Here is a 27,960-nt window from a genome sequence, read left to right on the forward strand (position 1 = left end):
TTCAGAAAAATGAATTATTTTATTAAATAAATATACTGTACAATGGTTTATACTGCTTCCAATGCCAATAGTAAAAACTTACACAACAGTATGTAGAAATAAAATTAACTTCTTAAATTTTCTTTATATTACATTATGCATAATTCTGTTGATGTTTATGGTTGCTTGTCTTCTGAAATTTGGAAAAAAAAACTGTTGAAGATTTTGATGGAACATGGATGTCAGTGAAAGAAGACAAGTGGTTGTGGTGATGATTTGAAAAATTGCTCTAATTTTATTTGTTTCTTTTATCATTCAAGATCTTCAAGTTTGGTTATGGAATGCAGGCTGAATGTAAGGTATTACAGAATTTAGAAGCTCTTTCTTGCTGAGGGTCCTTTTCACAAATTGCTTTAATTTGACATAACCTGAAATGGATCAGACAATAACAAAATAACATGATGATTACAATAAACAAAACAGTAACATAACTTATGACAGACATCATATAAGATTGTGGAGGTGCCAACACCGGTATATAGGGTAGATGTACCAGTTTTGGCCAGTGTAGTACCAGTTCTGGCCAAAAAACAAATTTAACTTAAAAATATAATCACAAATGAAACAAACTTTTATTGTTAACTGTGTGAACAGTTAACAATAAAAGTTTGTTTCATTGGACAGATTTGAATGTGTGGTGATTATATTTTTAAGTTAAATTTGTTTTCTGGCCAGAACTGGTACACTGACCAAAACTGGTACATCTACCCTAGTAGTACATAATCTTCCATTTTCCAAAAGGTCAAAATCATTCACAAAAGTTCAAATTTTAGTGCATAAATTTCCAATCATGAATGTCCAAATTATCAAAAATTGACATCCATAAACATCAAGGGTATAGTGTATCTCCATAATGATATTACTGATATTTTGGCCACTGAGATCACTGATTCTTAGTGAAAGATAACTTTATAATTTTTATTGGCCTGCAATTTGAAAAATTTAGACTTATAAATACCCAGTTGTCTGTCCATCCATCATTCCTTAATCTTAAAAACAGAGTTAGATGAAAGCCAAGACCAGGTATGGAAAGATTAGGAGGCAGGAGGCCTTGATTAACTACACACAAACTTCTGATGCAAACTGGATGTCACATTATTTCAATTCAGAATTTTCTCTTGAAAGGAGTTACATAGATGACCAACATAATTCTATTGCTAACAGAAAAGTGTGATGTACAGGGGCAAGACACTACTAATTTGAGGTGGAGAGTATATATTTTAAATTAAATAAATTAAAAATTGCAGCTCAGCATTGTGAAGATGTCACAATAAATAATTGCTCATTTATAGTTAGACAAATAGTATGAGTTATTAAATATTTTTATTTCTGTTATCCAAGTTTAAGGGGTTGTTTTGCTAAATAAACTATCTCAACACTTTCTAATATACTAGCTAATTTGCATAATAATGTTTGATTTAGTATTTAAATTGCATTCCAAAAAAATATCAAAATTATAAATAATGATTAAATTAATAAATCAATAAATATTTATTAATAAATTAATTAATAACTCATCATTAATAAATTATTATAAAATTCTATGAATTTGTTACAGTCTGTCTAAGGAAAGAATCAACTTGAGAACAACATCATGTGTGATGTCACTTCAGTTAAACCAATCAGCACATTCCCTAATGATGTAAGCACTTCTCACTTAATATGTCAGGCAGTAGGCACATTTCTTCGTCAAGAAGCTAAGTAAGCAAAACAATGACATAGATCATTTCATTTGAAACAAACTAAGTCATTGGCTTGCTTACTTTGCCGCTTGACAAGGAAATGCACCTAATATGTGAATTTTGTTTTATTTTCTCTCACTAGATGGCAGAACAACTTTTTCATTAATTGTGTTAATTTTTTACAGCATGCATTAACTGTAAAAAATCATGCATTTAACAATTACTATAGCAAACTTCTTTACATTCCAATACCAGAACATGAAGCTTCTATAACATTGTTGATATGTTTAACAAATAAAGAAACCAGAAGTAACTTCCCACAACTAAGTGATCAATGGCTGATGCTCACTGGTTAATACCCAAGTTGATTCTTTCCATTAACAGACTATAAACTATGTAAATTAAAAATTCTTCACTGGTCTTATATAAGGTTTTGGGAGTGTTTGATTCATTTACATGACCAAGTGTTATGAAGAAAATTTCGAAATTAGTATAACCTCACTATTGTTTATATAAAAGATGACTGTAAATAATCTGACATGGCAATCTTTTAACTATGCTATTCAGAAATGAGAGAGACTAATATTATTGTATTGTAAATTATTATTAATGGGTTGTTTAGGAGTTTGTTAGATTCTTTTCTCCAAATATCAGTTAGAACTAATCATAATTGTTGAATTTTAAAATCTTCATATAATGATTATATCTCTGAAAAATGAAAAAGACAAACAATTTTTGATAAGTTCTATCTAAATTTCCCATATTTTAGGCTGAGAAAAGCATAATTGATATGGATTATTGATATCATAATTCAATAATCAAAAGATAGCCACAATATATTAAAAAAATTTCTCAATTTCAATGAATAGAATAGTACATTATTCTTAAATAAAATCCTTTTGTGTATGGAACACTTAGTGGACCCGTGGACCCAATGTACAGCATATCTCTTTCGAACCTGTTGTTCACAGAAACACTTTACACACCTGGGACCCTATGATCATTGGCCTAAAGTGTATACAAAAGAATACAAGAACACTGTTACAATATTTTAAATAAAAAACATACCACTGCCCTGTCAATTTATGTCACTGAGACCAGTATGCAAGCCAACCTCCAAAATGCCACATTAATCAAAATTCCTTCCAAACAGACCACATCAAGGCTCTAGAAGCCTTAGAAATATACAGGACAGGCCTGTCTGGCAATTGTATCAACTTTAAGAAAAAATCAGGTAATACCAACATAAATTGATTAGTATTATTTTGTAATATTTTATTCATTTTTATAATTCTTAAAAATACCACCAATTATATATATATATGTTTTTGTTCTATTTATTTAAAAATGTTTGTAAAATTCTGCACATCCCAATTTGGAATTTCGTTGTTGACATGGTGCAGATCTTGTTTAAGATTGAAAACTTTGTTGAATGTGTTTAGTAATTTCAGAAGATAACAATAAATTGCTTTTTTAAACCCAAATTAGTATTTGTTGACAGTGACAAGAAAGATGCTCTTACTACTACAGTAGTGAACCGAAAATCGGAATCAATTGGGGACTGGGGTTGTTCAGATTAGTCATTTGTTCCAATTACCGATTATGTACGAAAAAATATATTAACCGTCCGATGTTCAAATTTTTCTCCGTTGCGTGTCGCTTCGTGTTGAATTTTCGTCGATTTTAAGCCTAACGAAAATTTTTATAATAATAATCGAGGCTATCGTATCGTTAAAATTTATTTCTTTATTTTGTACAAACAAAATAAATATATTAAAGAATATAAAAACATGAAAATTATACTTTAGAAGTAAATTTAGTATCAAAAACGTTCAATTCAGCACGACACAGTCTGACTGAAAATCATGCTGATTACCGGCGATTCCGATTACCGGGGTTCCGATTTACGAGTCTCTACTGTATTACATTCTAAAAGTTTATCAAACCACTGTGTGATCATTTAAAGTACACAGTAAAATTTGACTTTATTTAAAGTATACTTTTCGAACAATACAATATGTATTTGAGTGAGAACCTTGCTACTTCAAAATAGACTTTCTCCATTTAATCTATAAGGGGCGATCAAAAAGTTTCCATTTAAGGACATGGCTGCAACACATATGCAAATTAGCACATTGCCGATGTGGGGTATATAAGCACCGACAGCGAGGCGTGGGATTATTGTGTGGAAAACGCTGAAATGTGAACAATGGAGACATTAATACCACATGTGTCCAAACAGGATCAATATGCTGTGATTTTTTTTTGGCTGCCGAAGGAAACACACAAGTAGACCTTCATCGGAGAATGAAGAATGTGTATGGAGAAGCATGCTGTTGAAACCACCATAGTGGAATGGGGTGCGAAGTTCAGAGCTGGTCCCGATTCGACCCAAGATGCAGATCAATCCGAGAGGCTAGTCACATCCAATACAGACAAGTGGGCAGCTGATGATACAGTTAGGGCGGATCATCGCATATCCATACGTATGCTTTCAAAAGATCTCGACATAAGCTTCGGTAGCGCACAATACATAATCCGGCAGGAGTTAGGCTACTGTAAGGTCTGCAGCCAGTGGATACCCTGGGCGTTAAATTCCGAACAACAATCAAACCGGATGGCTGTTTCCCTGAAGTATCTGATGCGTTTCAATGTTGAAGGCAACATGTTCATTGCGTGCATTGTTGCTGGCGATGAAAGCTGGTGCCATCACTGGGAACCTGAGTCAAAAGCAGCAACCATGCAGCGATGTCATCCTTCGTCCCTTCGTCCCAAGAAGTTCAAGAGCCAGTCATCTGCTGGAAAAGTGATGCTTACCCTGTTCTTTGATCACCAGGGCCCATTGCTTATTGATTTCAAGGAACCAAGTGTCTCCATCACTGGGGCACAATACTGCGAAACGCTGTACCGTGCCCAAGTGATGGAAAACTACAAAATGGGGTTATTCTGCTTCTTGATAATGCACTTCCCCATACCACAAATGTCGTAATGCAGAAGTTACGCACACAAAAGTGGGAGACACTCGAGCATCTGCCTTACAGTCCTGATCTCTCCTCGTGCGATTTTCACGCCTTTCAGTCCCTTAAAGAAGTCCTTAAAAGGTCGACGGTTCTGGTCGGATGTAAAAGTGCAGCAGGCAGTTTCGGACTTCTTCAAGCAGCAAAAACAGGAGTTTTACCAGTGGGGTATGTTCAACCCACTGGTAAAACTCCTGCGCTTTTGCATGACTGGCATACCAAATCTGAACTGTACATCCTTCGAACGGAAACTTTTTCATTATGCCTTATAAATTAGTGAGTCTACTATGTATAACTTAATGTTAATATTTAGTAAATGTTTAAGTATTAAAATCTTATTAATTAAAGAACAACACTTATTTGAAACATTTCAAAAAGTATTAAATATGTATAAATCTATTTTTGAAGATATTTAAATTTATTAATTGTTAATATTAAATTTATTATAAAATATGGAAGAAATATCCCATCTTTCAGTGGTAAATTTATCTACTTGACAAATTGAATATGTGGAAGTATTTTCAACATTTCAAAATATCATGCTCAGGTGAACAAAGAATATATGTTGTAAATATATTCTTTGTTCACCTACTCCATATTTGTTTAAAAAATTTTAAATTTAAATCTAAATAAACAATTATTTATTGTGACATTCTCACAATGCCGGGATGCAATTTTTAATCATGTTCTTAATTTATTTCATTTGAAATATACGTTCTCCATCTTAAATTAATTGTCTTGCCCCTGTACTGTACATCATGCTTTTCCTAATAACAAGTCTCATGCCAGTCATCTATATAACTCCATTCAGGGAAAAATTTTTGAAATGAATTCATGTGACTTCCAGTATAGACTGAAAGTTCATATATAGTTAATCAGGGCTTCCTGCTCCTAAGTCTTCCATATCTGATCTTGACTTTCATCGACCTAACACCGTTCTCAAGATTAAGGACGGAGGGATGGCAGTGGAAATTTATAGGTCTACAATTTTTTCAAAGTGCAGCCCATTCGAAACTTTCTTGTACACATTCAAATTGTAGGGTTTACTACATATTTAGGTTTAGAATGCATTTTTAAGTTTGATAAATGTAAAAATTTTTTAAAAAACACTGTTCATATTTTGTATATTCTTTGTTCACCTGAGGATGACATTTTGAAATATCAAAAGTACATGCAGATATTCAATGCATCAAGTAAATAAATTTAATGCTGAAAAACAGTATATTTTTTCCATGTCTTATATTTGATGTTATATATGAGTATATAAAATTTGATTTTAAAATATTTTAACAATTAAAAAAAACATTAAAAAAATAAATATCAACTTACAGGTTCAGTTGTCATAAGTTGTTCCAATAAATTTGAAGAATCAACATAATTCCTATCATTACCTAAACAAGGTTCATCAACATTAATATATGTATTATGTTGTGAAAGAACAGATGATGATTGAGTTTTTTGTTGTGATACTGTGTCTTGAGACTGACATGAAGAAACTGGATATTGTGAATTTGTAGACACTGATAGCTGTTTATGACTGTCATTAACTGATTCAGGTAATATTTCTTCAATTATTTCAGGAGATTCTGGTTCTTTAATTTTAGATGGCACATCTTCATCACTGGAATTTGAATCACTTGAAGATCTTCTTCTTATCCTATTTCTTTTTCTTTTAGTTGCTGAAGTTAATGTTGGCCTACTAGGTACTTGGTCCACAGGAACAGAAGAAATTGTTGTATTGACTGGCTGTTGTTGCACAACTTCTTTTTGTAAGTCTTTTTCTAAATCTTTGTTCTTGCTGTCACTTGCAACTTCTGCTAATCCTCTAATGTTTAGCATTTCTGCAGTTTTAAGAAGTGCAGATAACTGATCATGAGAAACATTAACTTCACCTCTATAAATAAATTCCACTATAGCTTTCAGTTCTGCATATTTCATATCTTTTAAAATAACAATGGGATGTTTACAAGGATTTTCTAAAAACAAACTTTGAAAAAATGGACTACAAGCAGAAAGTATTATTTTATGAGCTTTCAGGCTCAAACCTTCACATGCTAAAGTTACATCTACTAAAGCTTCACTAGAAAGTAACTGGTCGAAAACCGTCACCATATTCACTTGATGATTGTTCCATTTCAGACAAAACTGTTGTGTCCCCATTTTTATTGTTCGTCATTAAATGATTGACTTATTTTAAAACATTATTAACCTGAAAATATATAAAATATCTGATTTATATAAACTTATTTTTAAGAATTTTAATATATTGTATATTTAATTAAATATATATATATTATTATTATGGGTTAAGTGAGACATACTCGGATAACACCGGTGGCTGTGTACTATGCCGGACCATAGTCAAGGCATAGTAACCAAAACAAAAATTAAAGTAGTATATCAGTGTGTGTGTCTGTATTCAGGAATTTCCTCACAATATGACATGTATTCAATATAGTAACCTTCTGTAGTGTGATGTATGTGTTTTTATTCAATTGTAATGTGCCCAGGCTTTTGTGTAGCGTGTGTGGTATCACACCTGTACAGGAGAGAACAACAGGTACAATAAGCACCCTATCCATCCTCCACAGATGCCTTATTTCCTGGGTGAGTTCTGTGTACTTGCTGACTTTTTCAGTGCATATGTTTTGTACATTGTGAGTGTTTGGAATGGATATGTCTATAATGTATGTGATTTTATTGTGTTTGTCAATGAGTGTGATGTCTGGTCTGTTGTGGTAAATTGTTTTATCCGTGATTATGGCTCTGTCGTAGTACATTTTGTGCGTGTTGTTTTCCAATACTGTCTGTGGAATGTATTTGTAGTATGGTTCATGGATGTCTACTAATTTGTGTTTCTTTGCAAGCTCTTGATGTATTATATTTGCTACTTAATTATGTCTATGTAAATAATCTGTATAAATAAACAACTAACCCGTTATATATAAAGACCAACAACTGCCGAATTATCGGGCTAGCAAATGGCTATAGTAATATTAATAATTTAAGTTAATTTGATACTAGAGTTAGGCGTTAGGCGCCATCTCTTACTAAATTTAATAATTAGAATTTTAATTAAATAATTTAAATAAATTTAGGCCTAACTGGAAGAAAAGAATCGGCCCGAAGCAAGACTCGAACCCGCAACTTCTGCTATCCGTGCAGACACGTTACCAGTTACGCTACCCAGACCTTCAGTCCGATCTCCCCTTCCAGTTGATATAAGATTACCATACGACCATCGACGGTCATTACAATGCCAGCTGGGGACACATTAATTGCCCACATCCTCCCAAAGGCACTCAACCAGCCATCGCAAACCCCGGCAAGGCGTATATATATAAATAAACAACAACTAACCGTTATATATAAAGACCAACAACTGCCGAATTATCGGGCTAGCAAATAGCTATAGTAATATTAATAATTTAAGTTAATTTGGTACTAGAGTTAGGCGTTAGGCGCCATCTCTTGCTAAATTCTAATTATTAAATTTAGCAAGAGATGGCGCCTAACGCCTAACTCTAGTACCAAATTAACTTAAATTATTAATATTACTATAGCCATTTGCTAGCCTGATAATTCGGCAGTTGTCGGTCTTTGTAAATAATCTGTCTGTGCCAAGAGTTTGCAACCAGAAGTGATGTGTTGTATAGTTTCTGGCATGATGTGACATTTTCTGCATGTGTCATTTGTGAGTGTTGTATCTTTGAGTATGTGTTTTCTGTAGTTTTTAGTATTTATGACCTGATCCTGTATGGCAATCATGAATCCTTACATCTCCCCAAAGAAGCATCCACGAGCTAACCAGCTGTTTGATGCAGTTTTGTCAACAAAATCCTGGGCCAGGTCATAAGGATGCCTGCCATGGAGTGCCTTTTGAGCCCACAATTGCTTAATGGTGTCTATGCTTTTTATACGTTGTGTTGTGTCCGTATGACATGAGTGTAAGTTTAATGGCGTGTTATTTGAATCTGCTGGAGTTACTGCTTTATGTAACTGTGATGTTTCTTGTTTTCTGTGGAAAAACTCTCACAGTGACTGTATTTGTTTGTAGTGAAGGTTAACTATGTCAATCAGGCCACGTCCACCATCTTTACGTGGAAGGGTTAATCTTTCTGTGGCAGATTTAAGATGATGTTGTTTATGCTTAGTAAGTGTTGTTCTTGTTTTCCTTTGGATTTGCTCGAGATCTGTGTGAGTCCAATGTATAACTCAAAAGAATATGTGAGTACTGGGATGACATATGTGTTTATTGCTTTAACTGTGTGTTTTGCATTTAACTGTGTTCTGAGAATAGCATTTAACCTACTTTGGTATTCTTTAATTAATCTTTGCTTTATTTGTGTATGTTCCGTTAGTTTGGCCTGTTGGAATCCTAAATACTTGTAGAACTTGCCCTTTTTCATGGATTCAATAACGTCTCCATTTCCAAGCGCAAATATCTTCTTTCTTCAGGATTCCTTTTTCTATGTGAACTGTTTTGCATTTGTCTAGGCCAAACTCCATTTGTATGTCCTTGATGTATGAATGTGTGATTTGTAGGAGTTGATGAAGTTGTTTTTGTGTGGATGCATAAAGTTTTATGTCGTTCATGGACATGAGACGTGACAGTATAAACTGTGTTGTTTTTTCATGTCTGATATTGTAACCATATTGCATGTTGTTTAACATGTTGGATAATGGGTTCAGGGCTAAGCAGAACCAGAGACGACTCAAGGAATCTCCTTGAAAAATTCCTCGCCTAATAAAAATTTGGTTTGTTTGTATGGAAGTGTTACTAACCCTGAGATGTAGTGTTGTTCTCCAGTGCTGCATAGTGTTTTGAAAGAATGCAATGAGTGATGGATGTATTTTGTACATGTGTAGAATATGTAGCAGCCAACTGTGTGGAATGCTGTCGAATGCTTTTCTGTAGTCTGTATATGCCATGTGTATGTTTCTGTGTTGTTTGTGTGCTTGCCATAGAATGACTGAACCTATGAGTAACTGTTCTTTGCATCCCCTGTGCTTTCTACGGCAACCTTTTTGTTGTTCCGTGAGAATGTCATGTTCCTCAACATGTTTGTATATTTTGTTTGCGATACAGAATGTCAATAATTTGTAGAGTGTTGGAAGACATGTAATTGGTCTGTGGTATTATTGTTTTTAGGTTTCATGTAGGTGATGCCGAGTAAGAAATTTTGGCATGTCTTGTGGATTGATGATGATGTGTTAGATGTTTAGCTAGTTCCTGGTGCAGTGATGTAAATTTTTTGTAACGGACATTGTGAATGTTGTCTACACCAGGTGTCTTCCAGTTGTGTGTTCTGTTAACAGAGTAGTGGATGTCGTGTAAATTTATTTCAGCACAGGGCATAGTTGGTATGTTATGCAAGTTTTTGTTCTCCTCCTCAATCCAGCCAGCATCAGCATTGTGTGTAAAAGTATTGGACCAAAGAGAATACCAATAAGTTGTGAGTTCTTCTTCTGTTGGTGTGCTACTGTGCTGTATATCAGTGTTTGTTTTGGTACTGATTTATCAGTAAAAGAGTTTTTCATTGTTTGTAAATAATTTATTTTGTTGTTTTCGTAGTGAACATGTTTTGTATCGTTTGAGTCTATGTGCTTTGGCTTCAAGTTTTTGTTTTAGTGTGTCAATGCATTCTGTAATGTGTGTGTTGTGATGTTTGTGTTTTGTGTGTGTTTTGATTTTCTTGAAAATGTTTTTGAATTGTTTCTTAAATTTGGGTATTATGTTGTTTTTAGTGTATTTTGTCAGCCATCCTAATTGCTGTCTAATGTCATTTATTTGTGTTTCTATTCTTCTCTGCCAGGCAAGCTTGTGATAGAACTGTATTTTGTGTGTATCTGTCTGCGATTGTATTTTAAGTCCATGGTGTGTCACTACTGTGACTGCCCCAGCATAAACTAATGTATGAATGTCTGAGAGGTAGAAATTGAATGAATGTAGTGTGGTATTAAGTGAGTGTTTACATAATTTAGTGTTTTTCCTACTTCCTTTGACGTGTTGATTTTTGGTATTCGTGTTCGTTGTGTGGGATCTGTGCCCGTATATTTAATGAGTGTTTCCTGAAATATAAGTGAGAGTGTATTAACTAAATCCATGTCTATGTTATCAGTGATGGACGAGGAAGTGTCTGTAGTATCATTAGTGGTAATTGTTGTGTGTGTGTTATTATCAATGCTTGTTGCTGGATTATCCTGACAGGTTACGTGATCTTCATTAATGTTAGATGTTTCTGTCTGTTGATGTATTTGATCAGCAACATGTTGTTTGATAAGTTCAAGTGTTGTTTGTGGAATAAAATTGTTGTGTATAATTGTTCTTTTTTGATCAACAACCCTTTGTTCAGTGACAGTGAGGTGAGGATATTGTTGTGTGAATTTATGGTGTAGTTGTTGTCTGTACGCTGTCATGTTTGTTTCAAGTTTTGTGATCGTGTAATAAGTACGGATGATAAACTCGTTCATTTCTACTGTCCATTTCATCCGTTGGCGTGGTTTTCCAGCCTTTGTGGTCTGTGGATGCATTGCCACAGAAACACCAAGGCTGGGTTGGTTCCTCACATCTGTGTAGGGCATTGCAGTAGCCATGTTTGGGCCGGTGCTGCTTTCGCCACCAGTAACAAAGGGAGACTGTGGCCTATTTTTCGAACGTTAGCCTCTGCCTAACCCACGAACGCGGACCTTGTTAACTTGGGCGACGTCCGAGCCGGTATCACACTTTGATCTAGTTATCACCATAATAAATATCTCCACAGAATGTGGGTGTGGTCACTCTTAGCTTCATTTCTCCCCATAGACCTTACTGGCATGGGTGTCCCTACCAGGAGCTTGTGCTCCAGTTTGCATTGCCCTATGGATCAGTAAAATTACTGGGCTCTCCCACCATGACCAGGTGGTGACCACGAGAGAGTTATTATTATTATTATTATGTTGGGTTAAGTGAGATATACTCGGTTAACACCGGTGGCTGTGTACTATGCCGGACCAAAGTCAAGGCATAGTAACCAAAACAGAAATTAAAGAAGTGTATCAGTGTGTGTGTCTGTATTCAGGAATTTTCTCACAATATGACATGTATTCAATATAGTGGCCTTCTGTAGTGTGATGTATGTGTTTCTATTCAATTCTAATGTGCCCAGGCTTTTGTGTAGTGTGTGTGGTATGACACCTGTAGAGGAAAGAACAACAGGTACAATAAGCACCCTATCCATCCTCCACAGATGCCTTATTTCCTGGGCGAGTTCTGTGTACTTGCTAATTTTTTCAGTGCATGCGTTTTGTATATTGTGAGTGTTTGGAATGGCTATGTCTATAATGTATGTGATTTTATTGTGTTTGTCAATGAGTGTGATGTCTGGTCTGTTGTGGTAAATTGTTTTATCTGTGATTATGGCTCTGTCGTAGTACATTTTGTGCGTGTTGTTTTCCAAAACTGTCTGTGGAATGTATTTGTAGTATGGTTCGTGGATGTCTACTAATTTGTGTTTCCTTGCAAGCTCTTGGTGTATTATATTTGCTACTTGGTTATGTCTGTGTAAATAATCTGTCTGTGCCAAGAGCTTGCAACCAGAAGTAATGTGTTGTATAGTTTCTGGCATGATGTGACATTTTCTGCATGTGTCATTTGTGAGTGTTGTATCTTTGAGTATGTGTTTTCTGTAGTTTTTAGTATTTATGACCTGATCCTGTATGGCAATCATGAATCCTTCCGTCTCCCCAAAGAGGCATCCCCGTGCTAACCAGCTGTTTGACGCAGTTTTGTCAACAAAATCCTGGGCCAGATCATAAGGATGCCTGCCATGGAGTGCCTTTCGAGCCCACGATTGCTTAATGGTGTCTGTGCTTTTTATATGTTGCGTTGTGTCCATATGATGTGAATGTAAGTTTACTGGTGTGTTATTTGAGTCTGCTAGAGTTACTGCTTTATGTAATTGTGATGTTTCTTGTTTTTTGTAGAAAAACTCTCGCAGTGACTGTATTTGTTTGTAGTGAAGGTTAACTATGTCAATCAGGCCACGTCCGCCATCTTTACGTGGAAGGGTTAATCTTTCTGTGGCGGATTTAAGATGATGTTGTTTATGCTTAGTAAGTGTAGTTCTTGTTTTCCTTTGAAGTTGCTCGAGATCTGTGTGAGTCCAATGTATAACTCCAAAAGAATATGTAAGTACTGGAATGACATATGTGTTTATTGCTTTGACTGTGTGTTTTGCATTTAACTGTGTTCTGAGAATAGCATTTAACCTACTTTGGTATTCTTTAATTAATCTTTGCTTTATTTGTGTATGTTCTGTTAGTTTGGCCTGTTGGAATCCTAAATACTTGTAGAACTCGCCCTCTTCCATGGATTCAATAACGTCTCCATTTCCAAGTGCAAAATCTTCTTTCTTCAGGATTCCTTTTTCTATGTGAAGTGTTTTGCATTTATCTAGGCCAAATTCCATTTGTATGTCCTTGGTGTATGAATGTGTGATTTGTAGGAGTTGATGAAGTTGTTTTTGTGTGGATGCATAAAGTTTTATGTCATCCATGTACATGAGATGTGACAGTGTAAACTGTGTTGTTTTTTCATGTCTGATATTGTAACCATATTGCGTGTTGTTTAACATGTTGGATAATGGGTTCAGGGCTAAGCAGAACCAGAGAGGACTCAAGGAATCTCCTTGAAAAATTCCTCGCCTAATAAAAATTTGGTTTGTTTGTATGGAAGTGTTATGGGCCCTGAGATGTAGTGTTGTTCTCCAGTGCTGCATAGTGTTTTGAAAGAATGCAATGAGTGATGGATGTATTTTGTACATGTGTAGGATATGTAGCAGCCAACTGTGTGGAACACTGTCGAATGCTTTTCTGTAGTCTATATATGCCATGTGTATGTTTCTGTGTTGTCTGTGTGCTTGCCGTAGAATGACTGAATCTATGAGTAACTGTTCTTTGCATCCCCTGTGGTTTCTACGACAACCTTTTTGTTGTTCTGTTAGAATGTCGTGTTCTTCAACATGTTTGTATATTTTGTTTGCAATACAGGATGTCAATAATTTGTAGAGTGTTGGAAGACATGTAATTGGTCTGTATTGTGTGGGGTCTGTGGTATTGTTGTTTTTAGGTTTCATGTAGGTGATGCCCTGAGTAAGAAAATTTGGCATGTCTTGTGGATTGATGATGATGTGTGTTAGATGTTTAGCTAGTTCCTGGTGCAGTGATGTAAACTTTTTGTACCAGAAATTGTGAATGTTGTCTACACCAGGTGTCTTCCAGTTGTGTGTTCTGTTAACAGTGTATTGGAAATCATGTATGTTTATTTCAACACAGGGCATAGTTGGTATGTTGTGCAAGTTTCTGTTCTCCTCCTCGATCCAGCCTGCATCAGCATTGTGCGTGACAGCACTGGACCAAAGAGAAGACCAATATGTTGTGAGTTCTTCTTCTGTTGGTGTGCCACTGTGCTGTGTATCAGTGTTTGCTTTGTTATTAATTTGTCTGTAAAAGAGTTTTTCATTGTTTGTAAATAATTTATTTTGTTGTTTTCGTAGTGTACATGTTTTGTATCGTTTGAGTCTATGTGCTTTGGCAGCAAGTTTTTGTTTTAGTGTATCAATGTATTCTGTAATGCGTGTGTTGTGATGTTCATGTTTTGTGTGTGTTTTTATTTTCTTGAAAATGTTTTTGAGCTGTTTCCTTAATTTGGGTGTTATGTTGTTTTTAGTGTATTGTGTTAGCCTGCCTAATTGCTGTCTAATGTCATTTATTTGTGTTTCTATTCTTCTCTGCCAGGCAGGCTTGTGATAGTATTGTGTTTTCTGTGTATTTGTCTGTGACTGTATTTTCAGTCCATGGTGTGTCACTACTGTGACTGCCCCAGCATAAACTAATGTATGAATGTCTGCGAGTGTAGAAATTGAATGAATGTAGTGTGGTAGTAAGTGAGTGTTTACATAATTTAGTGTTTTTCCTACTTCCTTTGACGTGTTGATTTTTGGTATTCGTGGTCGTTGTGTGGGATCTGTACCTGTATATTTAGTGAGTGTTTCCTGAAATATAAGTGAGAGCGTATTAACTAAATTCATGTCTATGTTATCAGTGATGGATGAAGAAGTGTCTGTAGTATCATTAGTGGTAATTGTTGTATGTGTGTTATTATCAATGCTTGTTGCTGGATTATCCTGACAGGTTACATGATCTTCATTAATGTTAGATGTTTCTGTCTGTTGATGTATTTGATCAGCAACCTGTTGTTTGATAAGTTCAAGTGTTGTTTGTGGAATAAGGTTGTTGTGTATAATTGTTCTTTTTTGATCAACAACCCTTTGTTCGGTGACAGTGAGATGAGGATACTGTTGTGTGAATCTATGGTGTAGTTGTTGTCTGTACGCTGTCATGTTTGTTTCAAGTTTTGTGATGGTGTAATAAGTACGGATGATAAACTCGTTCATTTCTACTGTCCATTTCATCCGTTGGCGTGGTTTTCCAGCCTTTGTGGTCTGTGGATGCATTGCCACAGAAACACCAAGGCTGGGTTGGTTCCTCACATCTGTTGAGGGCATTGCAGTAGCCATGCTTGGGCCGGTGCTGCTTTCGCCACCGGTAACCAAGGGAGACTGTGACCTATTTTTCGAACGTGAGCCTCTGCCTAACCCACGAACGCGGACCTTGTTAACCCGGGCGACGTCCGAGCCGGTATCACACTTTGATCTAGTTATTACCATGATGAATATCTCCACAGAATGTGGGCGTGGTCACTCTTAGCTTCATTTCTCCCCATAGACCTTACTGGCATGGGTGTCCCTACCAGGAGCTTATGCTCCAGCCTGCATTGCCCTATGGATCAGTAAAATTACTGGGCTCTCCCACCACGACCAGGTGGTGACCACGGGAGAGTTATTATTATTATTATTATTATTATTATTATTAATTGAAATTTTTCATTTTACAATTAAAGTATGTCTATTTCGCAATTATTTGATACCAGTAGTTTGTCAATTTTCAGAAACAGTTAAACCAATTATAAATGATAATATATTGCAAATTGTTAAATTAAATAAGAGATATAAATAATAAATTGAAATAAACTAAAAGAATTATAAGATATAAATCAACAGAAAAAAAGTTTACTATAAGTTTTTTGATAAATTGGACCTGAAGGTAGGAAAATGCAGTCTGGACCAAACATTCTTAGAAAATCAAAAATATGAACAAACACATGTAAAAAAAATCAGAATATCCAGCAGCAAAGAATATTTAAATAACTAAGCTAATGTTTTTGACTGTTATTTGGTCAGTCTCAGGTTTTAAATACATTTGAAAGGAGAATGTAATTAGAACATTCAAAGTCATTCAGCAAATTCAAAATATGATCTTTCTGTAATCTCTTTTAGATGTGTTTGTTCACATTTGCATCCAGTTTTATGAGTTGTATATTGAGTCATAAAAACAAATAAAACTAATAAAACAATTAGAAATAGATTTTTTTTTATTTGTTTAAAAAATATTTATATCACAATTTTATCAAGTTTTTCACATGAGAGACTAAATAAAAAGCTTTTCTGTCCTGGGTTATGGCTAAATTACTTTGCTGGTTCATATTATAAGATCCAGAAGAGAATTGTTTATAACACTTCATCATGTCTTACAAGGGGACCTTATGGTGTCAGAAATTCAGTTTGGGATGAGACTTTGTAGGTTAGTAGTATACCTCAAGGGTGTCCACTCAGAAGAATTGTAAGGTGCACTAACCAGAAGATTCCGAAAAAAAGGGCTCTAAAGTTTTAAGCGCAGTTCATATACTGGTCGATTTTACACTATGGCAGCACAGCGAAATGGCTGAGTCTGTAGCAAACTCGCTTGCCACGCGAGCGATCTAGGTCCGATCCTATCTTTGGCTAACTTATAATTTTTAAAACAGTTAAAAAAAAAACTTTTAAATAAAGTTAATGACCTAAAAATATTATCAATTAAATCATAAATAATTTTATTTTATTTATGAAATGACTGTTACAGCTAATTAAAATGTGAATTAAAGATAATATTTTATTTTTAAAAAAGTTGAATAATTTCAAATGCATTTTTAATGGAGGTAAATTAAAACTTTAATTACCACTATAACAAATTTTTGGATAGGGTTTTATTTATATAAAAATTTTAAAATATTGTCTTTATTTGTCAATTTTTTATTTTATATACAAGCACCAGAATGATAATTATCATAAAAACATTGAAAACAAAAACTATTTTGACATCTTGCACAATTTATGAAGGACGATTGTTTACACGAACAACCTTTTTTTAAAAGATCTGTTGGAAAACATACTTCGTTTACATTCGTAAAAATTTCTCTTTCATCAGAAAGCCTGGAAGTGTACCAGGCATACCAGCCTCTGCCTAACCCATGAACACGGACCTTGTTAACCTGGGTGACGTCCAAGCCAGTATCACACTTTGTTCTGGTTACTACCATGATAAATATCTCCACAGAATGTGGGTGTGGTCACTCTTAGCTTCATTTCTCCCCATAGACCTTACTAGCATGGGTGTCCCTACCAGGAGCTTGTGCTCCAACCTGCATTGCTCTATGAATCAGTAAATTACTGGGCTCTCCCACCATGACCAGGAGGTGACCACGGGGGAGTTGTTGTTATTATTTTTTTATTTCTACACAATTTACATTGGAGTAAAAAATACCTCGTCCCTTAACCCACAGGAAAGAAGGTATCTGTTTCCACCTCTTTACTGCATTAGATGCACTTTAAGCACAAGTAGTTCCTCTTCTCCTCTCTTTTCCTCTTCTTAAAAGGTTTCCAGATGAGCATTGTGTACTAGTCTCATAATTATTATTATTATTACAGTGAAACCTCACTTAATGAGCATAATTCATTCCAGAGTCTTACTCGTAATGTGAAACACTCATAAAGCAAAATAATTTTTTCCAATAGAAATTAATGTAAAATATGATAATGCATTCCATGCCAAAAAAAATGCTCAAATGTTTTATGTATAATGTTTATTCAAAATTCCAACTCACATCAATCAAACGTACTGGATGAATGTACTTCTTCTAATATAGCCTTAATCCTTCCAGTTAATTTCTTTCACGTTTGTTCTAACGTTTTCGGCCCACCCTGGGCCATCTTCAGGAATATAATGAATGAACATGTAGAATTAGAACGTATACATCGAATGCCTTCCGATTCAAATTACTGTGAAACGGTTAAATTTGTTGAAGGAACATTCTCTCGTGCTATGACGATAAGGCACGTGAGAAAATCTCGGCGAAAATTTACTACATAATCGTTAAACTGAATGCTTTACGACTCAAATATCTTGTGATTTCCCTTCATAGCAGTATTTCCACGCTTGTGAAATGCTAGCCGCATCTTTATAGTTAACGCATGTGTTTTTCAATCCAGCCTTGTAAATTTCTAGTGTTTCCATTATTCTAAGCTGGTCTGTGCGGTGGGTGAGTCTTATGATACGAGCATTTCCTAGATCCGCGGCCTTCCGAGCCTTAACAAAACATGCATTCACGCACAATTCGAAGTATGAGGATACCTTAACGGAACTCAGACACATACAACAAATGGCAACTATGCATGGGCACAGCAAGAACCTAATATATAACATCGCACGCACGTGCGCGCAGGGGAACAAAAACAACAGGCACGCAGAAGTGGTGGGGCTGGAGGATAACAACATAAGGAGGAAAGTTGTAACTTATAACAGCCACCTTGATGGAATATATAGACAAATTTCAAACATCACAAAAACCAAGATGGCATATTGTAGGCCACCATCGGTATATGACCTACTCCGCAATGGAAAGGAACCAATAGACTTAAATCACGCTCCAGGAGTGTATGAGATCCCTATGTGAGACAGCAGATTTAATAATAACATGGTCTATGTAGGCTCTACCAAACGCTCCCTGCAACAACAGTTGAAGGAACACCGGTACGACATAGAGAAATGCAAATATACCACCGCCCTTGCGCAGGCAACTACGGAACCGGGTATCACTGCGGATCTAGGAAATGCTCGTATCATAAGACTCACCCACCGCACAGACCAGCTTAGAATAATGGAAACACTAGAAATTTACAAGGCTGGATTGAAAAACACATGCGTTAACTATAAAGATGCGGCTAGCATTTCACAAGCGTGGAAATACTGCTATGAAGGGAAATCACAAGATATTTGAGTCGTAAAGCATTCAGTTTAACGATTATGTAGTAAATTTTCGCCGAGATTTTCTCACGTGCCTTATCGTCATAGCACGAGAGAATGTTCCTTCAACAAATTTAACCGTTTCACAGTAATTTGAATCGGAAGGCATTCGATGTATACGTTCTAATTCTACACGTTCATTCATTATATTCCTGAAGATGACCCAGGGTGGGCCGAAAACGTTAGAACAAACGTGAAAGAAATTAACTGGAAGGATTAAGGCTATATTAGAAGAAGTTTATTCAAAAAAAAAAAATGTACAATATACACTGTTAAGGAGCATGAATCATCATCTTTTCTTCTAATGCAGAATGAACTATCTTGGAATGAGAATTTGATTTGCTGTGATTTTAAAAAAATCACAGCAAATCAAATTCTCATAAATTCTCAAATATGTTTGATAAACACTTCAAACAATATCTCAAATTCTTGGGTTATGTAAAGGCCATAATTAAATATTAGAAATTAATTAATTTGACTAGAGGTAGTCATGGATGTTTCCATCTTGTATTAAACTTAATAATTATAAGTAGATAATTTTTTATTCAGACATTTCTAAATTTAATTTGGAATCAGTCATTAAATTTAATGACCCAAGAATTTGGCATATTGTTTGGCATGTTTATTATGTGAAATCTGGAAGTTAAGAACCTAGAATTTCTAAATTATTTCACTCCAGTTATAAACGACTTAATCAACAACATTCCATACCCGGGAAATTGTTGACCCTCGAATGGCAACGATTGTCCCCTAACTGTCAACAAGCCGTTATTCCTTCGGAGCAGGTAGATCATCTTGCACGATGGTTTATAGTTAGCGTCCGAACTAGTCGTTTATTTAATATCCCGGGAACACCTATGGCCCTAATAGTTATTCGTTTTCGATCACGTGACAAGTTTTCCCATCCAAAACTTATAAAAGACGCTTCCTTCCCCCCTAAAGGGCTCCTTCGTCTCGCTTTTACGACGTGCACTACGCCATCCGCCGGACTCTCAAAAAGTTTCTAAGTTCTTTAAGTGCCATTGCCCTGTCTACGAATTCTAAAGCTCTACGTGCCATCGGCCCCCATTAACTGACTCTCCATCAGCCAAACTTTATCGTCACTTCTGAGTGAATATCAACCTACCGGGACTTTCACGCGGACTCTGTCTATTACGGACTCGTTAAGAGGTATGAGCAATATTTGTAAACTCTCTCTCTCTCCAGCCCCTTTTTGTGTATATGAGAGTAGACGTATAGTTTTGTTCGTTTCGATTTTAATAAATCTTGTTTTGTTATAAAATGGTGTCTTTCTTGACTGTCGGCTTCGCCTTATCGTCGACCCCATCCTTCCTCCTCATCCACTTGCGTAACGCGTAACGCGCCGACAACGTAACAGCCATCCTTGACAAGTGAGACACCGGAAAAAGAGGTATGACAAACTCTTACCTCCCCGGGATCTCACACATTGGTGATAATCGAGAGGGGTTCCGACTTATTCGGCACCCCCCGATTTCACAATTATATAACAGACTATTTTTGTTGATGTTTATAAGTAATATGTGTGAACACAAATTTGGAAAAATATGTGATCACAAGCAACACTAAGATGCTAGCGGAACGAGTACTGAACACAGACTGATGAAGCATGCCGCATGCGCACAATTCAGGATTTCCCGTCTCCTCATCACTTGTTATGCAAAACATTGCTCGTTAAGTGAGGTAAATTTTTACCTTTTTTTTTTGCTTGTTATGTGAAATACTTGTTGTGCAAGGTGCTCGTTAAGCTAGGTTCCACTGTATTATGTTTTTATTCTAATTCACCATTGAATCTAATGCACACCTGATTTTTCAAACATCAAAACCCAAAAAAAGTTAGCTGGCAAATGTAACATGTGTCCTATATCAAAAATCAGCTACAAAAAGTTAATGCATTTAAACAGTAAGAAATTTTTTGAAAAATGTTTCATTTTCATGTTTACAGTGCCTCACAATGTCCAAACTGCTCAATGGAGTCAGAAATGTAATCTTCTATGACTCCATTTTCATGTACCCAGGATCTGCAATCCAAAACAAAATCACTGTACAATCAATGTTTTAACAATGAGACTTCAAGTTGGTAGACAAAAACATGAAATTTATAGATACAGAGTATCACACTGAAATATCTACATACATGTTATTCAACATAGTAGTGTTATTAACACTCTGCTTAAACACAGCTTTATAGGAAATTCATCTGCTGGACATTATTCACTCAACTTGCTATTGTTCAAAATAGTGTTGTGGAGTTGGAGTCACCAGAGTCAGATGTTTCTGGACAGTCAGAGTTAGTAAAATTCTTTTGACTCCAGTGACTATGTCCTTGAAGTTTACTATTGATAAAATGAGAAGTAAGAAAAATACTTTTTAATTAATTAGTATCTAAAAAAATTTCTTAGAAAACAGACACTTTGATAAATTTAAATATTAAAATGATATTAATCCACAAAGGCTGTTTCATAGTAATATGTTATATTAAAAATAACAGAATATTTAACAGTTTAGCATAAAGTACTTTAAAAACGAGTACAGTACATAATAACTGATCATCACATCATTTAAAAGTGTGGCGAATCTGACCCAACTGAAGTCAGGTGGTGAGAGTACCACTCACAGTTGTTTTAGGAAATGGATTCTGACCCTACAACTGAACACACAGTATTTTTTTTTGTTAAATAAAATTTGTAATCTAATTTTGTAAATTTGGGAGTGCTTCAAATACGACATTAAAACAGGGTTTTATGTTGTTACAAGTGGGTTTTTTTAACATTATCTAGTATAGTAAAATCGTGGGACCAATAAAATTTGACATTATATTAAGGTTGTTGTTACATCTGATGACATTATAATAGGATTAAACTGTATTTGGTTGATTATTAGTCACTGCTAGCTTTAAATCAATATATCTCAAAAATTGGATAATTGTAAATATACCACTCATCAGGTGATTAAATAGGGAGTCGCTGTTAACCTCAAGGAAATAGACACGCTATCCACAGCATGGCGTGCCATTTTTGAACTAGATTCCACTGACAGAAACTCGCATTAAGGATAATTTAAATAACAGGAAATTTGCATCATAGTAATTTACATGAAATTAATTGATTATTTATTCAGATACAGTTTAAATATTTTACATATTTTGAAATTATATCCCAAACATTACATAAATTTTGACACAACATATTCAAATTATGTAATCAATCCGAACTTTTGAAAAAACATTCTATTTTACTAGTCGTTTGTTCAATATCATTGAGACCTGAAGATGTCTATTTCACATAAATGAAAATGTTAGTAAGAATTTTTCTTTTTTCGTGACATGAACTGGTGATGGTTTGGTGAGTGGTATAGCTTTAAATTAGTTTTGATGTGAGTATGTTAGCCAATTTCTTGTTTTTACTTAATTTTTTTACCACATTTTTAATAATTTGTAGAAAATAACAATAAAATTTTTGTTGCATACTTCCATAAGTTGGGAAATTAATTCATTTATTAATTGTAGGTCTATTATTTGAAATGTCATCTTAATGCTCTGCAACACAAATTTGCAACATTCTAGAAGTGGCCCCAATGTACATTGTTGTAGCTCCTTATAACAAATGCCACAATGGAATTGCATAAACTCCCAATTTTTCATGTAAGGCAAGATTGTCCCTGTCATTACAAACAACCTATGTAAAGCAAGCTGAGAAACAATTGGTAAAATAAAGCTACAAGTTCTAAAGACATGGGCTACATGTAAAGATAAAGATTTCATAAAAGGAATTGTAGGATTAGCAATGTGATGATTATGTTTATTACAAAGAACTGTCTGTGAATATATTGACTTCCTGATGCAGTTAAAGAGATACCTAAACTTGGCTGGGAAATACACCAGGGCACGGTATTTAAAAATAGAAAATACAGAAAAAGTATGAAAAGAAAATTTTCTTCCTGAAAATAATTTCACTTAAACCATATTTTATATAATAAGGAATAAAATCATTAATCATTAAAAACTAATCACCAACAACTGCCATAAATGATCGGGCTAAATTTTGGATAAATGATTATAGATTAGAAATAAATTAAAAACATTAGAAAATTTAAGTTACATTATAGTTTAGTTCTGTATTGTTCTGAATCATTTTAGAATACTTACAATAATTTATTATATAAATAATTTATTAAACAAAATGTTTGATAAATTAAAAAGTCTATAAATATAAATTTCAATTATTACAATTTAATTAGAATATAAAATTTTAATACTCTAATTTTGTGTGTAAAAAACATATTCTGGTCAAGCAATCATAAAATCATGCAAAAGAAAATCAATTTTATATGATCATTTACATAATAGGAAAAAATTAAATAGAAAATACAGCATCCAAAACATCTATAGTTAAAAACTTCAATTGTTATAAATGTTTGTCATTATATGACATGTAGTAATATAAATGTCATAAATATATAAACCAAAAGAACAATTTGGAACTCTGTATTTTTAGTTTTATTGATGATATATAAACATATTCTATTCTTTCTATCATGAAATCTAAATAAGCCAAACTTTTCATCTTAATATGAAAGTAAATATACATTTCCCTTGTTGTTTAAAAGTTAGGGGAGGAAAAAAATGTTGTGTTTGTGAAATCTAATCTGAAAATGCTTTGAATAATAAAAGCAAAAGCACTTATTAATTTCTGGTTTATTTAAATAATTTAAGGAAAAGTATTGTCAATAAAGTCATCAAGGCTATAAATGCTAACAGTTTTAGCAATGATCACATGGATTTTGGTAACAAGGATATTCATATAGGTTTACCCTTTGAGCCCAAAAGTTTTTGTCCTTTTTCTTTCATTCCCCATCTTCATTTTTTTTTCAATCAAGTTTTAACAATTTCCAAGTTGTTTTCAGCTGTTTTGAGAAACTTTCATAGAATATTTCTCGTTAATAAGCTTTTTTTGTGCCAAAAAATTGGAAAAAGTGCACTAATTTTAAAGTACTCAAAATTTGGGAGTGCTTCAAAATTACATAAAATGTAACTCCAAAACTTTTGTTTACGGCTTAACTTAAAGATTTCCATACATTTTAAAAAAAAGTTTATTAGAAATATTTAAATGTAAAAAAGTTTAAAAGTTCTGTTAATATGAAAAAAATATTATATTAACAAAAATGTCATTTTTTCAATGAAATATATCCTGATACAGCAGTCCTATTATGCAAAAACAATAACTGTTTTATTTATTAAAATAAAAGTAAGTAAAAACATTACCCACTTTTATTTTAATTAGCATTATTCACTGCACAGTAAGTATGAATGAGCATAATCAAAATCTCAACACACTGCCAACACCTCTGTTCAAAATCTCCTGCAATTTCCAGTTGCTGCCAGCAAACTGCAAGTGTTTTTTTTTTTTGTTTTTGGTGCTCCATAATGCCAGAAAACATGAGACTTGTAAGAGCTCTATTTTTATTGAGAATTTTGAATTTATTTGTTGATGAATGTACCCTGAATAAATTAAGATTAAGTTAGTACATTAATAAATATTTTAATATACTAGTATATTATTAGTGATGTAACGAATAGTATATTCAGCCTCAGCCGAATACCGAATATTTGGCCAGGAGCGTGGCCGAATGGCTGAATATTTGGCCAAACTATTCGGCTTGATTAACACATGTACGAAAATTGGCACTCAAACCGCATTATGGCAAGGATCGCGCACCCTGCTCTCTATTGGCCCACTGTCACTACGATTTTTTCTTCCAGTAGGTCTAAATTATTTAAATTAATTAATTAAATTATAATTATTAAAGTTAATATGAGATGGAGCCTAATGTCTACCTCTAAGGCCAAACTGGTTTATAATTTATGTAATAGCCGTAAATAGCCCGATATGATTCGGCAGTTGTTGGTATTTAGATGTAAGTTATAACATCTAAATAAAAACTTACATATAGTCTAGTTTCTCTCCAATTGTGGAACAGTTCAAATATATTATTGGGGGGTTTCTATTTGTGAAGTTTTGTGATATTTTGTTGCTATTGTTTTTGACAATATTTTTAAAATTAACATGATTTCAAATGTTATCTTTTGCATATAATGAGAAATGCTCATTCTTTGCTTTATATATAAAATAAATTATATACTGTATTAGTTACTCATCTTCTAGAAATAGATAAATAATTCTTTCATTAAATATGATAAGTTTCAATAAAACGTTTCGTAAATCATTTTAAAATATCGTAAAAAATATTAACATATATGCGAATACGAATATAACATAATTAACTAAACAATAACATTAATGTCCGATACATTCTAACCTACATGCCATCAATGCCATAAGATATAGGGCTATATAAAGGCTATATTATTATTTAATTACGAAATAATTTAATACTAGAGTTAGACGCTAGGGTAGATGTACCAGTTTTGGCCAGTGTACCAGTTCTGGCCAGAAAACAAATTTAACTTAAAAATATAATCACCACATATTCAAATCTATCCAATGAAACAAACTTTTATTGTTAACTGTTCACACAGTTAACAATAAAAGTTTGGTTTCATTTGTGATTATAATTTTTAAGTTAAATTTGTTTTCTGGCCAGAACTGGTACTATACTGGCCAAAACTGGTACATCTACCCTATTTCTTATTAACTTTAATAATTATAGTTTAATATTCAGCATTAATAAAAGTTACCAAAAATGATTAATTTACTGTGTTTTTGTTATTTCTTACTCCTGTTTTTAGATATTCGGTATTCGACGGAATAGTGATTTAAATATTCGATATTCGGCCAAATAGGCCGAATACCAGGTAGTAACCGAACATTCGTTACATCACTAATATTTATGTAATCACATCACATAATTTGTTTTAATTGTTAAAGTGTAATCTTATAAATAACTAAATCAATCCTAACTCCTATGGAAATTTAAAAATTTTTATCCTTCTCTCTTATCAAAATACTGTATTTATTTTTCATTAAGCTGTTCTCATTAAGTAAGTTCAAAAATAAATTTAGCATAACATGGAAGTCCATGTCATTTGGCATTTTTCTTGTTTTTCTTTCCCACTATCCTCAGCAGTCAGTGTTTGTGTTCATTTGAAAATGCCAGGTTATGTCAGTTCTGACACCATCTCACTAAATTGACACTAAGATTTTAAATACAAATCTAATTCAAAATTTTTGTAATGTATAAAAACATCATATAAAACAATTAAAAATGTAACATCTAAAAGTTTGGATACAAGGCTAGCTGAATAATTTTTAATTAACACAAAAGTAAAAATAATACTGAATAAATTTTACATAAACAAATTTTTTAAATTTAAATTATCAGGTGTATGTGAGATGTATGTTCTGTACAGTATATATAACATTTACTTAACATATAAAAATAATTTATGCATATAATATAATATATATGAGTTATATATAGTATGCAGTATAGTGAATACATTTAAAATAAGTTAAGTTATAAAAGCTTTTAATAATGATCGATATAACATAAAACAAATCAGATATAAATATTAAATAAACAGTTGCAAGTTTTGAAAGATTCCATATTTGAATAAATGCTCAAACCTTATGCATAAATTTTATTTCAAATGCATTTTTAAACTTCTGAAAACTTTATTTTTAAATTGTTCTGCAAGAAAATTTTGGAAATTATTAGAAGAGTACCATATTTACTCACATATAAGATGCGGTTTTTATTCATTTTTCACTGCTTCAAAAACCTAGGTAATCCTATACGCACAAGCGAAGGATTCTTTTCGTTTTTGCAATAATTTTTGTAAACCACGTATCTGCATTTCTCACTGGATTCTCACTTTCTGGTGTGTAAAAACAAAAGTATTTTTTCTGGGTTGTTTGAATCATTCTTGTGTATTGTCAGGAGTAAAGATGAATAGCAATAGGAAAAGCAAAGCTTTTGAATTGAATTCCAAAATTACACAGAAACCCAATATAAGTTTTAATTCATTCCCACGTGAAAACAGATGATTATTTGGAAATCAGAATTCGGAGAAACTCATAAGTGCAATCGACAAAGAGTGAATTCGATTGTTAAGAATTGGCAAAAAAAGGTTCCCGATTGTCCAGCTTTTCATGAACAAATTATGTTGTTGATTTTACAAGATTTTCTTTGAAGTTTAAAACACTAGTAATTTTTGCAGACAATGTGTGCATTTACATGCATTTGATATTTTAATTTGTGACTAAACGAAATAAAATTAGAATTGTATTAATAAATCTAATTTTCTTCATTTTAATCTTTAAAGTCACACTTCTCTTATATGTGAGTAAATACGGTAAATCAAAAACTTCCATAAAAATGATTATATATTATTTAAGTCATACTTCTTTAGTTAATAGTTAGTATGTCATTATGTATTATGTAAGAAGTTAAGAAGTAATGATTTAAAAATATTTTGGAGTTCAAAACATTGAAATCCTTCTTTATCTTCAGAGAATTATACATTTAGATGTAATTAAATATAGCAATAGTCTAAACATATCAAAAGACTTCAGAAATAGTTCTTGTTCAGCATGTATAAGTAACATAATAATTTTGTTTAGCAAATTAATAAATAAAGAGTGTGCTCTTTTTCTGAAAGAAGTTACTGCTGGTACACATGTATGGTGACTGAACATATAGAATTGTTTTTACTGAGCAACTGATACATAGTTCAGTAACAGCAACTTCTATTTAATGAGCTATGCACCAGTTGTCAATACTTTTTATGCTATCTGCTGGTATGACATACTGGTGTACTGAAAAATAGGTCTGAATCCATATTCAGATCTATTTTTCTGAGAAAGTATTGTAAAGTTGGATTACAAAAACTGTTAAGTTTAAAAATTATTAATTCATTTTATACTCGTTCTTTTTGTAAATTAGAATCTGACATTTTGATTCATTAATTTTTGGAATGTTCTTATTTTAATGACACTAAAGTTTATCTTAGAATAATGACAAGT

General features: G+C 33.4%; 1 protein-coding gene across 5 annotated transcripts in view; it reads right to left on the reverse strand.

Annotated features, from left to right (window-relative positions):
• LOC136985712 (protein tramtrack, beta isoform-like) overlaps positions 1-27,960 on the reverse strand; it is a 139,529-nt gene that overhangs the window by 110,691 nt on the left and 878 nt on the right. For all 5 annotated transcript variants that reach the window (XR_010882374.1, XM_067283052.1, XM_067283053.1 and 2 more), the window contains exon 2: positions 6,068-6,947. Coding sequence is in view for 4 of the 5 variants with exons in the window: in XM_067283052.1 (XP_067139153.1) it covers positions 6,068-6,898 (831 nt within the window). In the remaining variant the exon portion in view is untranslated. The remainder of the gene's footprint in view (positions 1-6,067; positions 6,948-27,960) is intronic.

This window comes from Centruroides vittatus, unplaced genomic scaffold, assembly GCF_030686945.1.
Source record: "Centruroides vittatus isolate TY-2023 unplaced genomic scaffold, ASM3068694v2 contig_975, whole genome shotgun sequence".
In the NCBI taxonomy this organism is placed as follows: domain Eukaryota; kingdom Metazoa; phylum Arthropoda; class Arachnida; order Scorpiones; family Buthidae; genus Centruroides; species Centruroides vittatus.